The sequence below is a fragment of the Sorex fumeus genome, unplaced genomic scaffold (genome assembly GCF_029834395.1).
Source record: "Sorex fumeus unplaced genomic scaffold, SorFum_2.1 ptg000195l, whole genome shotgun sequence".
Taxonomy (NCBI): domain Eukaryota; kingdom Metazoa; phylum Chordata; class Mammalia; order Eulipotyphla; family Soricidae; genus Sorex; species Sorex fumeus.
In genome coordinates, this window is record NW_026606252.1 from 696509 (window position 1) to 709527 (window position 13019).

Consider the following 13019-nt stretch of genomic DNA (forward strand, 5'->3'; position numbering starts at 1 on the left):
TCCCCCCACCCCCGTGTTCCCCTGTCCCCGCGTGTTTCTCCTGATTTGTGAGAGTTCTCCATGGAGCTGTGATTTGTGGGCCGTAAATACCTCTTCCCCCGCGCACGGCTTGTCGGCAACTCTGGGTTGATGGCACTTTTCTGTCATACACGCTCGCTCCTACTAGGGTGGTCAAATTTATCTGCTCTTCCCCTTCCCGGTGTTGGCTCATTTGGGTCTCTGTTTTAAAAATGTCTTCCAGGGCTGCTGGAGCGATCGCACAGCGGGGAGGGCGCTGGCCTGGCACGCGGCCGACCCGGGTTCGATCCCCGGTATCCCATAGGGACCCCGAGCACTGCCAGGAGTGATTCCTGAGTGCAGAGCTGGGAGTCAGCCCTGAGCATCGCCGGGTGGGACCCAAAAAGAAAAATAATAATAATAATAATAATAATAATGATAATATAATAATAATATTCATGGAACTGGAAAGATAGTCCAGCAGGGAGGGCGTTTGCCTTGCATGCAGCTGACAGGGGGTCGATCCCCGGCATCCCACAGGGTCCCTGAGGCCCCACCAGGAGTGATTCCTGAGCGTAGAGCCGGGAGTCAGCCCTGAGCATTGCCGAGTGTGACCCTAAAAGCCATATAACAACAACAACAAAGCAATAATAATAATAAAGAGGAAAGGGGGCTGGAGTGATAGAACAGCAGGGAGGGCGTTTGCCTTGCATGCAGCCAACCTGGGTTCGATCCCCGGCATCCCCTAGGGTCCCCCTCCCCCACTCCCTGAGCACCACCAGGAGTGATTCTTGAGTGCAGAGCCAGGAGTCAACCCTGAGCATCTCCGGGTGTGAGCCCCCTCCAAAATAAATACAAACAAACAAAACAAAACACTCTCTTCCCATTGTTCATCGACTTGCTCGAGCAGGCCCAGTCACGTCTCCACTGTGAGACTTCTTGTTACTGTGTTTGGCATATTGAATACTCTCTGTAGCTTGCCAGGCTGTCCAAGAGGGGCGGAGGAATCGAACCCGGCTCGGCTGGGCTGGCTGCGCGCAAGGCAAACGCCCTACCGCTGTGCTATAAGTTTAAAAAAATCCCTTCCACTTCCCTGGTTATAAAGTCACCTGTCACTGTCCTCCCGTTGTTCATCGATTTGCTCGAGCGGGCCCAGTAACGTCTCCATCGTGAGACCTGTTGTTACTGTGTCTGGCATATCGAATACGTCATGGGGAGCTTGCCAGGCTTTGCTGTGCGGGCGAGATCCTCTCGGTAGCTTGCCGGGCTCTCGGAGAGGGGCAGAGGAATCGAACCCAGGTTGGCCATATTGGCTGCGTGCAAGGCAAATGCCCTACCGCCGTGCTATCGCTCCAGCCCATAAAGTCACCTACATTGCTTTAAACTATCACATCACCCCACCCACCCCCGTATGTTTTTGTTTTTTTGGTTTTTTTTTTTTTTTTTTTGCTTTTTGGGTCACACCCGGCAATGCACAGGGGTTCCTCCTGGCTCTGCACTCAGGAATCACTCCTGGCGGTGCTCAGGGGACCCTATGGGATGCCGGGAATCAAACCCGGGTTGGCCGCGTGCCAGGCAAACGCCCTCCCCACTGTGCTATCGCGCTGTGTGTACATGTATGTGCATGTTTGTGTGTGTGTCTGTGCCCGTGTGCATGTGATGCTTCTTCCTGTACCCCTTTTCTTTTATTTATCGTCTTTTTTGGCTCATCCTTTTTTGGGGGAGCAGGTATTTGTGGATCCCTTCGGCAGTGCTCAGGGCTGACTCCTGGCGTGCCCGGAGCGTACCACAGAGATTATCATGGCACACCCGCTCCATGGTGGGTGCTGGCAAGTGAGAGGGTTTGCATGGGGGCGTCTGCAGCTCAGCGGGCAGCGCCCACAACGGTGAACACGTTTAATCCTATGGCTGGCACTTGCCCATTTCTTTCTGTTTTTTTTTTCCCGTCGTCCTGAAATGGACTGACTGCATGAAATCTAGACCTGTCGGGTGCAGAGGCGGCGGGGGCGGGGGATGGGGTGAAGCCCAAGACGCAGTTTGCAGGTTGTAGACCAGGGACGGGCACTGTGATGTCGGGGAGGGGAGGGGAGGGGAGGGTCGCTTGGCAGGATGATGGGCCCAAGTGATGGGGGCACCACGTGGAGAATGGAGCACAGCTTGAAGGGAAAGGGTTAAGCTTGTGTGTGTGTGTGTGTGTGTGTGTGTGTGTGTACGTGCACATGCCCCCTTTCACCCGTCCATCCGTCCGTCCGTCCATGGTAGTGCCTTGTCACAAGTCGCCGCGCGGCCGTTTCAGAAACTCTCTCCTGATGGAGGTCTGCGTCTCCACGTTTCAGTTTCCTAAAGGCGTCCTTGGGGGTGATTCTGGCCCTTCCCGGAATGCTGCAGGTGCCCCGTTGGAGCAGTCGTGTTAGTACCGTGTCAGCCCGTGTCTGAAGGCTCCTGGCGTGGTTGGATGCTTGGCGGAATGAGGGACTGGGGCCGACTCGGACGTGTACCTTTGTGTTGAAGGCAGTTCTGTGTGGGTCTGTGTGGAACCCTTCCCGCGGGGCAGAGGGGCGCCAGGCCTGCTTGCTTTGTAGAGGGGAAAGAGAGAGACAGAGACAGAGACAGAGAGACAAGAGACAGACAGAGAAAGACCAATTCAGACTGTGGGCAATGGTTTAGTTTTCTTTTCCTTTTTTTCCCCCTGCTTTTTGGGTCCTACCCAGCGATGCTCAGGGCTGACTCCTGGCTCTGCACTCAGGGATCACTCCTGGAGGTGATTGGGAGACCCTATGGGATGCCGGGGATCGAACCCGGGTCGGCCGCGTGCCAGGCCAATGCCCTCCACACTGGGCTATCGCTCCAGTTCTCTCATGGGGAGGCTTACGGGTGTGAGCAGCTGCGGACAGGTGGGGGCCAGAGAGGAGAGTGGTGGGTGCCCCTGCTCCCGGACAGCCCTGCGGGGCCGCGTGGGGGGCGCGAGGGGGTCGAGACGGCAGCCTGGCCACGCCGGCAGTGGGCACGAGCTTAACTCCTGGATGAGGTGTGTGTGCGTGTGCGTGTGTGTGTGTGTGTGTGTGTGAGTGTGGGTGTGTGTGGTGTGTCCTGTGGCTGCATCATGCACGCACGCGTGTGTGTTAATGGCGTGTCTCGCGCCTGTGCCTGGCCCGCGGTTTGCAGGGACCAGCAGTCAAAGGGTCGCACTGTGCTGAGAGTCGGGGTTTGGGACAAGAGGGACCTTGGAGTCCCCCATTCAGCGCTCGGGCGCCGCAGTACCCACAGTGCCCAGTAGATGGCGCCGTGACAGCAGGAAAACGGGCTCCGGGCAGGAAAGTTTGTGTGGAACCTTCCGGGCCACCAGTGGGACCAGGCGCTGATGTCCACACTTCCGCCGTGGCCTCTCAGGCGGGCAGTGGACTGCGGGCAGCGGGAGGAAGGAGCGTGGCCGGGGGGTCTCCTCGGCCGAGCGTCATAGCTCTGACCAGGCCTCAGTTTTCCCTAAGGATCCTGCGTTTTGTGTGTGTGTGTGTGTATGTGTGCGTGTGTGCGCGCGCGCATGTGTGTGTATGTGCATGCATGTGTTTGTGTGTGTGCGCGTGGGTGTGAGCGCGCACATATATGTGCGTGTGTGGTTGTGTGTGTGCCTGCATGTTGTGTGAATGTGTGGTTGCATGTGTGTGTGCATGTTGTGTGTGCATGGGTGTGTGTGCGCGCGCGTGTGTGCATGCGTGTGTTTGTGTTTTTGCATAGGTGCGTGGATGTGTGCATGTGCGTGTGCCTGTGTGTGCATGCATGCATGTATGTGCGTGTGTGCTTGTGTGTGTGCCTGCATGTTGTGTGCGTGTGTGGTTGTGTGTGTGCGTGCAAGTTGTGTGTGCATGGGTGTGCGCGCGTGTGTGTGCACACTTATGTTTGTGGGTGTGTGCATGCGTGTGTGCGTGCGTGCACGCATGTATGTGCGTGTGTGGTGGCTATGTGTGTGCCTGCATGTTGTGTGTGCATGTGTGTGTATGCATGCGTGTGCGCACACATGCATGTGTGTGGTTCCATGCATGCTTGCGTGTGTGCATGCATGTGTGTGCATGAGTGTGCATGTGTGTGTGCTTGTGTGTGCCTGCGTGTCACGTGTGCATCTGTGTGGTTGTGTGTGCATGCGTGCATGAGTGTGTGCACGCATGTGTGTACATGCATGTGTGTGTGTGTGCTTATGTGCATGGGGGGGCTGTCACAAGCCGACAGGGCCTAGCTTGGCCCCACCATCACTGGGCCACAGGGCGAGTGTACCCGGAAGCCCTCGGTCCGGTATTCCCACCGCCTGGTGCTCCTGGCCCCTGAGCACTGGGAATTCACGGTCCACTGAGGCACGGAGGGGCCAGGGCCCGTCAGATCCCAGGTCCTGCTCTCATGCCCCGACCCACTGCGGTGGGCCAGCCCTGGTGGGCCTCCGAGGTTCCGATTCCGGGGGGCGGGGGCAGCAGTGGCCAGGGGGCAGTGGCGGGTGGGGGGCGGAGCTTCCTGTCCGTTCCCGCAGGGGGACTTTCAGGGGGCCGCGCGTGTTTTTTCTTTTGTTTTATTTTTATTTCCCCTGCACAGGCTGCAGGAGACGAATCGGTGTGTCCTGTGGGCTCGAGTGAGGCTTATGTAACTGCAAATGATTCAACTCGCAGCTCGCACAAATGGCTAATTCGGCCCTTAATGCCGTAGCCCCCCCGGCAGGGAGACGCTGGCGTGGCTGGGCACCGGGGCCTCGGGCCCTCTCCGGAGCTGTGACAGCCGTGGTCAGCGGTGCAGGGGGACCGTGAGAGTCTGGCTCTGCATCCGGTCCTGGTGTCCAGCCCGGCTCCAGGGGGCAGGAAGGCCCACAGGCACCCACACCCCCGAGGGGCTCTGCTGGCTCGGGGTGTCCCCGGCTCCAGGAGGATGGGGGTCCTGCCGGACGTCCCCACAGCACAGGCCAGGGCCCAGTGGCTGCAGGGGCCAGCTAGCGGCCATCAACTTTCGGAACTGCACCGGCCGTGGGCCCGGCGTCTCCTGCCCCCGGCCTCAGAGGTGTCCAGTCTCGACCCCAGGGCCAGGGTGGGCCGATGTGGTACCCAGGCCGCCCGCAGACCACGCGGGTCTGGAGTCGCCGGCCGATGGGGCTTCCGGTCCCTGGTGCCACCGTCCCTGGGCGTGTGGGAGGAGGCGGAAAAGGTGCCAAGTGGGAGAGATGAAGTCACCGTCCTTGGGAGACACGGGGCGCCATGCACCCATGGCCCAGACCTGCACCACGCACACGGACACACACGCACCACAGCTCACGCGCCCACAGAGAGCACACACACACACTACGGACACACACACATAGACACACATACTGTGGACACACACACCATGGACACACACACCATGGACACACACATCATGGACACATACCACAGACACACACCACAGACAGTACACACATACACACACCCCACAGACAGCACACACACACACTACAGACACACACACCACGGACACACACACCACGACACATACACATCACAGACACACAGACAGCACACACACACCACAGACACACACCACAGGCACACACACAGACAGCACCCCCCACAGATAGCACACACATGACTGTACACACACACAACCAGATAGTACACACACACCCCACAGACACACACACACCTCACAGACACACACTTCCCACAAACACACACCCCACAGATACCCCACAGACAGTACACACACCCCACAGACATGCACACATCCCACAGACACACACACTACAGACATACACCCCACAGACACATCCCACAGACACACACACCACAGACGCACTCCACAGACACACACCACAGACACACATACCACAGAGTCCACCGACACACACCCACACCCACACCCACACTCTCCCTCCCACAGGCCTTCCTTCAGAGACACACAGAATTCCTCAACCACCCTGCTCCCACACTCCCTCACACACACATTCTCACACCTTTGTTCGCACGCCCTCAACCACACACACCCCACCTACAAGTTCTCACACCCTAATGCACACACACACCCTCAACGCCCCCTCCAGTCTTCACAAATTCTTACACATTCATACGCACTTCCGCAACCACACACCCCTCACCCCTCCGCACTCCTCACGCCCCCGCACTTTCCCCTGCGGTCCTCACACTGTCCCTTACAACACACTCACACGCCCCCTCCACACATCTCCCCCACACTCCCTCATGCTCACCCTCACCCCTCACACACACACGCACGCACACACGGTGCCTTCACAGCCTGTGGGCGCCCGAGTCCCCTGACTCCATGCATGAATCCCAGTGTCACTCAGCTGTCATTCCTTCCCACGGCTGCATCACACACAGACACGCTGCCACCTGCCCCCGTCTGTGTGTGCGTGTGTGCGCGCGCATGTGTGTTGACAGGGAGAAGTTGGTGTGTGTGTGTTGGTGGAGAGGGTGTGTGTCTAAGTGTGTGTGTGTGTGTGTTGGTGGAGAGGAGTGTTCTGTATGTGTGTGTTGGAGAGGAGTGTGTGTCTGTGTGTTTGAGTGTGTTGTATGGGTGTATTGGAATGTCTGTGTGTGTTGGAGAGGAGTGTGTGTGTTGGGGTGTCTGTGTTGGAGTGTCCTTGTGTGTTGGAGTGTGTGTTGTGTGTGTCTGTGTGTTGGGGAGGAGTGTGTGTATTGGAGTGTCTGTGTGTTGAAATGGGTGTTGTGTGTGTTGGAATGTGTTTTGTGTTTGTATCTGTGTGTTGGAGAGGAGTGTGTATATTGGAGTGTCTGTGTATGTTGGAGTGAGTGTTGTGTTGTGCTGGAGTGTGTTTTGTGCGTATCTGTGTGTGTATTGGAATGTCTGTGTGTGCTGAAGTGTCTGTGTGTTGAAGTGTGTTGCATGTGTCTGTGCGTTGGAGTGTGTGTACTGGAGAGGAGTGTGTGTGTCTGGGAGCATCTGTGTGAGTGTCTGTGTGTTGGAGAGGAGTGTGTATTGGAGTGTCTGTGTGTGTTGGAATGTGTGTGTGTGTGTGTGTGTGTGTGAGTTGTGCGGGGCGGGGGAAGGAGCCTCGGGCAGGCTATGGGGAAAGGCGGGGGTCGCTGCCAGGCACAGGCTGGGCCCCCTCAGGCGCGGTTTTGGTGGGCTGGGGGCAAAGTGAAGGGTGTGTATGTGTGTGTCCGTGTGCGTGTGTGTCTTTGCGTGTCTGTGCGCGTGCAGGATTCCTCGCAAAACTTCCCCGCGGAGGGGCCCCTTCCCCGCGGTGCCCCGACAGCCCCGGGGAGGGGGGCCGCGCCGGGCGCGCGGAAGCCCCCCGGGGCGGGGTCCGAGGGGCGCCCCCGGCAGGCCCCGCGTGCGCCTGCGCGCCCCGCGCCCCGCGCCCCGCCTGCGCCCGCCTCCGCGCCCGGCCCGGCCCCGCGGCCGCTCGGGGGGCGGCGTCTCCCCGCGGGAGGGGGCCCCCCGCGGCTGCAGCGGCCGGCCGGGCCCTTCCAGCGCCTTCCATCCCATCCCACCCATCCCCGCCCCGCCGCGCCGCGCCCCTGCCTCGCTCGCTCGCCCGCCGCTCGCCGGGCCGGGCCTGCGCTCCCTCCCCGGGGGTCGCGCCGGGGGGTCGCGGCGGCGGGGGCCGCGGCTGCAACCTGTTCGCGGGGCGCGGGCGGGCGGAGGCGGAGGCGGCCTGGGGGGTGGGGGGCGGCCCGCGACCCCCCACCCCGCCCCCGCGCCGGGCGCCGCAGCTCGGAGACCCCCGCGCGCCCGCGCGCGCGCGCGCGTCACCCCAACCCGAGCCTGGCCCACCCTATATTTTTTCATTATTGTTTTTTTATTCCCCGCTTTTCTTTCCTTTAAAGTTCTTTTGTGCTCCTTCCCCCCATCCCCCCGATAAATCACCAAACTGTTACCTAGCGGGGCGGGAGCGCCGCGCCGACGCCCCCCCGCCCCCAGCGCGCTCCGAACGCCGCCCCTCATTGGCATTTGCAGGGGTGGGGGGAGAGGCACCGCCTGGGAGCGCCCTGCCCCCAGCACCCCCCAAGATCTTTTCTCTATTCTTTTTTTTTTTGGCTTCCTTTTTTCTCTCTTCCTTTTTTTTTTTTTGTTGAATTCTCCTTCCCCCCATTCCGAGGCATGGGGCTCCGTGCGCCGCGCTTTTAGGCTTTTAGATTCAACAGCTCGGAGGCGGCGCGGGCACCCCCCGGGCAGCCTCGGTCTCCTTCCAACTTTGCAGGATGGCTCGCTTCGGGGAGGCGGCGGTGGTGGCCAGGCCCGGCTCGGGCTCGGGCGACTCGGACCAGAGCCGGAACCGGCCGGGGACCCCGGTGCCGGCCGCGGGTTCGGCGGCCGCCTACAAGCAGACCAAGGCGCAGCGCGCGCGGACTATGGCCCTGTACAACCCCATCCCGGTCCGGCAGAACTGCTTCACCGTCAACCGCTCCCTCTTCATCCTCGCCGAGGAGAACATCGTGCGAAAATACGCCCGCAAGCTCACCGATTGGCCATATCCTTCCTGGCCCGGCTCGTGGGGGGGAAGCCCCCCGGGGCGCCGAACGAGGGCCCCGCGACCCCCCGGATCCCCCCGGGCCCCATTTGGCCAAGCGCTTGCCACCAGGCACCGAACCGGGGTCCTCCCCCCATCCCCAGGTAAGACTTTGCATCGTGCGTCTTTTCCGTGGACCCTCCTGGGTTGCCCCCCACCCCCACCCCGTGCGTGGTGACCCTTGGGGACAGCAGGTGCAACCCCCCATGAGCCCTCTGCACGCTGCGTCCTGACGGCGGTGGCGGCGGTGGCGGTCTCACCCCCGCAGAGCTGCCCGGGGCGAAGTTCAGGCTCCCGGCGGGGGTTGAGTGGTCCATGAACATCCAGGGATGCTCCGGGCTGAGTGGTCCATGAGGATCCAGGGATGCTCCGGGCTGAGTGGTCCATGAGCATCCAGGGATGCTCCGGGAGGAGGAGGAGGAGGAGGAGGAGGAGATGCCTCGGACCCAGCCCCCCCCCCCCCCAGGACAGGATAACGGCCAACTCTCGGCGGGGATGGGGGGCACGTTTAAGTTCGGGCGCCTGGGAGTGTGTGTGTGTGTGTATGTGTGTAGGGGGGGTCTTCCCGCCGTGCCTCCCTGCCTGGCAGAGGGGCTCTGCAGGGCCCTGGGCACGCATGTGTGTTGGGGACTCGGGGTGGGTTTTTTTTTTTTCTGGCGCTGGGCTGCCCTGGATGCAGATGGAAGGGGTCCCCTGAGTTCACCTGTGCGCTGGGTCCCCCATGTGCCCTGGGCTGCCACCGGGGAGAGTTAGTGGCTGTGCCCAGGGCTGCACCCCACTTCCCCACCCCCCCTGAGGCCCCGTGGGGTGCGCTCCACGCCGGCTACTGCTGCTTGCCAAGAACCCAGGCTGGTTAGCAGAGCTTGAGGGACGGGGGTGTCGCGCGGTGGCGAAGCGGCGGGCAGGTGGAGAGGGGGGTGGGGGGTGGGGTGCTGCACCTGCGGGGCTCCCACGCTCCAGGTGTGCCGCGGCCAGGCAGCTGGAGGCCCCCCAATCCCCCCGGCACCCCACCCCGGGGTCCTGCCTGCCCGTCGCCTCCCGCCTGGCGGCGGTTGGTTGGCTCCTTGGAAGCGGGGACCGTGCTCGGCTCGGCGGCGCGCGGCCTCCCCCGCCGCGTCTCCCCGCCTTCCCTCTCCCCATTGCCCCCCGCCGAGGGGTGGGGGGCGCTGCAGTGCGTGAGTCGGAGCGTCTGCTGGGGAGGGGGCGCGGGTCCGAGGGCGGCTCCACGCCCCGCAGTCCGGACGCGCGCGCGCGCGCGCAGCGAGGCTCATTGTGTGCGCGCGCGCGGGTGCGGCGAGCGCGCGCGCGCGCAGCTGCCGGCCCCGCCCTCGGCCGCCCCCGACCCTCCAGGGGCGGGTCCCACCCCACCCCCCAAGGGCTGCGGGGGCTCCGCACCCCGGCTGCACCCCGCGCTCCGCTCCGGAGCGTGGCGTGCCGGCGCCGCCCTGCCCGCTACAGAGCGCCTGCCAACATCCCGGGCGGCCGCCGAGGGGTCCCTCCACCCCCTCCCCCTTTCCAAACCGGGACCCCCCCCCCTTCCTCCCTGGCACTTCCGGCCACCCAGCCCCGGGCCCCCTGAACACGTTTCGCGCACCACGTGGCCGCCTCCGCTCGCGTTCGCGTTTCCGCTGCTCCCCGGGTCCCGGTTGCCAGCGCCCCTTTTCTTGTCCGGGGCCAGCACGGGTTGGGGGAGGGGCGCCCCCATCCCCCCTGCACCCCTCCGGGCAGCTGTGGCCCCTTCCGCCCCCCCGCCGCCCCCTCCCCGAGTTCCGGGAAGCTTCTGCAGCGCTTCACGCAGGGCAGAGATGGGCAGAGATGCCAGGCCCAGCTGGTGCCAAGCTCACGCCCCCTCCCCTCCCTTCCCCTCCCCTCCCCTCTCCTCCCCTACTCTCCCCTGCCTTTGTCCAATAATCAATCGATTCATGCTTGTTTCCCCCACTGGTAACCCCCTCCCCCAGGGAGGATCCGGTTCCCCCACAACTGTCTTCCCTACCCCCCCAAACCTCCAGTGCACCCAGATTCATCTTCCACCTCCTTCTTTAGGGTGCCACCCTGCGAGGTGCCAGGGATGGGTGATCAGGCGGGCTTGGGGTGGGGGGGCTGCGCCGTCCGGGTTCAAGTCCTAGGGGCTGCGCTGTAACCTTGAACAATTATCTGCTTCCCTTGATCCGTGCGCGGGCTGGAGTTCCCTGGTGGGTTCATTGAGTTCCTACGTGTCCGGCTTCCTGGTACCAGCTCTTAGCGCCAGGCCGTGGTGATTAAGGAGAGGACTTTGCATGCGGCCCAGGAGAAGGGGGTGTCCCAGTTCCCCCCGGGGGAGCTCCGGGCATTTTTAGAGGCATGGAAGGGGCTGGGGGCTAGTTAAGAATTTAGACTCCTCCAGAGGCTGGAGCAATAGCACAGCAGGAGAGGACGTTGGCCTTGCACGCGGCCGACCTGGGTTCGATCCCCAGCATCCCATAGGGTCCCCCGAGCACCGCCAGGAGTGATTCCTGAGTGCAGAACCGGGAGTCAGCCCTGAGCATCGCCGGGTGGGACCCAAAAAGTAAAGAAAAAAAAAGAATTCAGATTTCTGGGTCCTTCTCCAGACTCGGTGAGGCCTTCCTTCTTTAGGATGGTTTTGGACGGAAGTTTGGGTCGCCCCGCTCAGCCCGAAGCACGTGAGACCCGGCCTTGAAGGGAAACGGGCGGCTCTGTGGGCCTGCCGCCTCTTGAGTCCTGGGCATCTTTGCTGGCTGTGTCCCGCCGTCACGTTGGACCTTTTGGTCCAACCCGGGCACTGACACATCCTCGGAGACGCCTGTGATCTGTGGGTGCGGGTGGGTGACCGGCCTCACCCGGTTCTTCATGGGAAAGATCTGGATCTTTCTGGAACGGATGCCCGACACAGCCCGGGTTCGGTGGGGCTGGCGGGGGTGTCAGTGGGTTGGCAGCTCGCTCTGAAGGCGCCGTGTTTCGTTTTATCTTTCCTTCTTGCAAGCGTCATCTGCAGAGAGAGAGAGAGAGAGAGAGAGAGAGAGAGAGAGAGAGAGACAGAGACAGAGACAGAGAGATTCAGAGAGAGATTCAGAGAGAGACAGAGACAGAGATTCAGAATCAGAGAGAGAAAGAGAGAGAAAGAAGAGACAGCGAGAGAGAGAGAGAGAAAGGGAGAGAGAGACAGAGAGAGACAGCGAGGAGAGAGAGATTGCGTTCTCCTGCTGGGCTCCGGGCGGCAGTGGGCCCTGTAACCTTTTGGAAAATGCTAATTTAATTTCGGAGGCGATCTGTACGTCTCCAATTCCTCTTTTTCTCCCTTGCTCATCTGAAGGGCCCCTCAAAAGCCTTCCAGGGGGGCACTTGCTGTTCAGGAATGTTTCCTATGGTCTGGGCTGGTCCGTCCCAGGTTCTGGGGCCCTCAGGGGTCCCCCTTCCTGTTTGCAAGGCTGGTGGGGTTGGGGCCCATCCCCGATGCGGGGGGGCAGAAGCCGCACCCCCATCCCCTAATCCACTTTCCAGAGATTCCCCCCATTTCCCACAGTGCTCTGATCTCTGGAGGAGAATTGTTGAGATCTTTTTTGGGGGGAGGGCTTTCTGGGTGGCCCCCCAAGTATTTCTGGCTGTTCACGGTGAAGCAGGGGGTCCCCCAAATCCTCACCCGGGGCCCTCCTGCCTTCCTGAGGCGGGGGATTCTCCATGGTCCTCCCGGGGACACACGGGCGGGGGTTTCGGGCTGGGTGACAGTGATGTTGACCCAAACCCTGGCTGCGGAACGCAGATAAAGCCAACGGGACAGGCAGGTGCCCAGCTTGGGGACTGCGGGTCCGGCGCTATGATGCTCCGGTTCCTGTTTGGCCTCCGTCCTTGCTCCGCGCACGCGCCCAGGGGGTGGGGTTGTCTGGTGGGGACACCAAGGGGCCCGCAGGCCCGCCAGGCCCTCCTGGAAAGCAGGCTGGAGGGGAGGCATTTGAGAGAGACGAAAATATCTCGGAGGTGATAGGGTGTCATGTCCCACCCGCTCGCCCTTCCGCAACGGCTTTCTGAATGCCGCAGCCCAGGTCGCTGTGAATTAGAGGAGGAGGAGGAGGAGGAGGAGGAGTGGGAGGAAGAGGAGGAGGAAGAAGAGGAGGAGGAGGAGGAAGAGGAGGACCCCAGCAGCCTTCCTTAGCTGCAGTTCCCGTAAAACCCAGACTCCCCGCGTTCTTGGCCTCATCCTCAGTTTCTTCTCTCCTTGGAGCGGCGGGGGTCGAAACCAGAAGTGTCTTCTCCACCCCCCTGAACTCTGCAACCCACCCACTCCCCTTTCCCGTTTTTTATTTTATTTTATTTTATTTTATGTTATAGCAACATCTGCCTTCGTTCCATTTTCGTTCTCCCAAAGTGTTAAAACCCCAAACGCTCGTCAGCCCAGACCCGCTTGGGTTCCAATCTCCCCGCGTTGTTGCTCTTCTCGGGGGTCCACGACCCCCTGCCTCTCTCCCCCTCATGCCCTAGCTTGCACTTTCTGCCCCAAGGCGAGGTGGGACGTGGCCCTGTGAAC

The 13019-nt window shown here is 61.7% G+C and overlaps 1 protein-coding gene across 1 annotated transcript in view; it reads left to right on the plus strand.

The window, feature by feature from the left end:
* Nucleotides 1-13019, plus strand: part of CACNA1E (calcium voltage-gated channel subunit alpha1 E) — a 179051-nt gene that overhangs the window by 20470 nt on the left and 145562 nt on the right. The window contains 1 exon segment of the mRNA XM_056108143.1: nt 8192-8460. Within this exon segment, the coding sequence (XP_055964118.1) occupies nt 8192-8460 (269 nt within the window).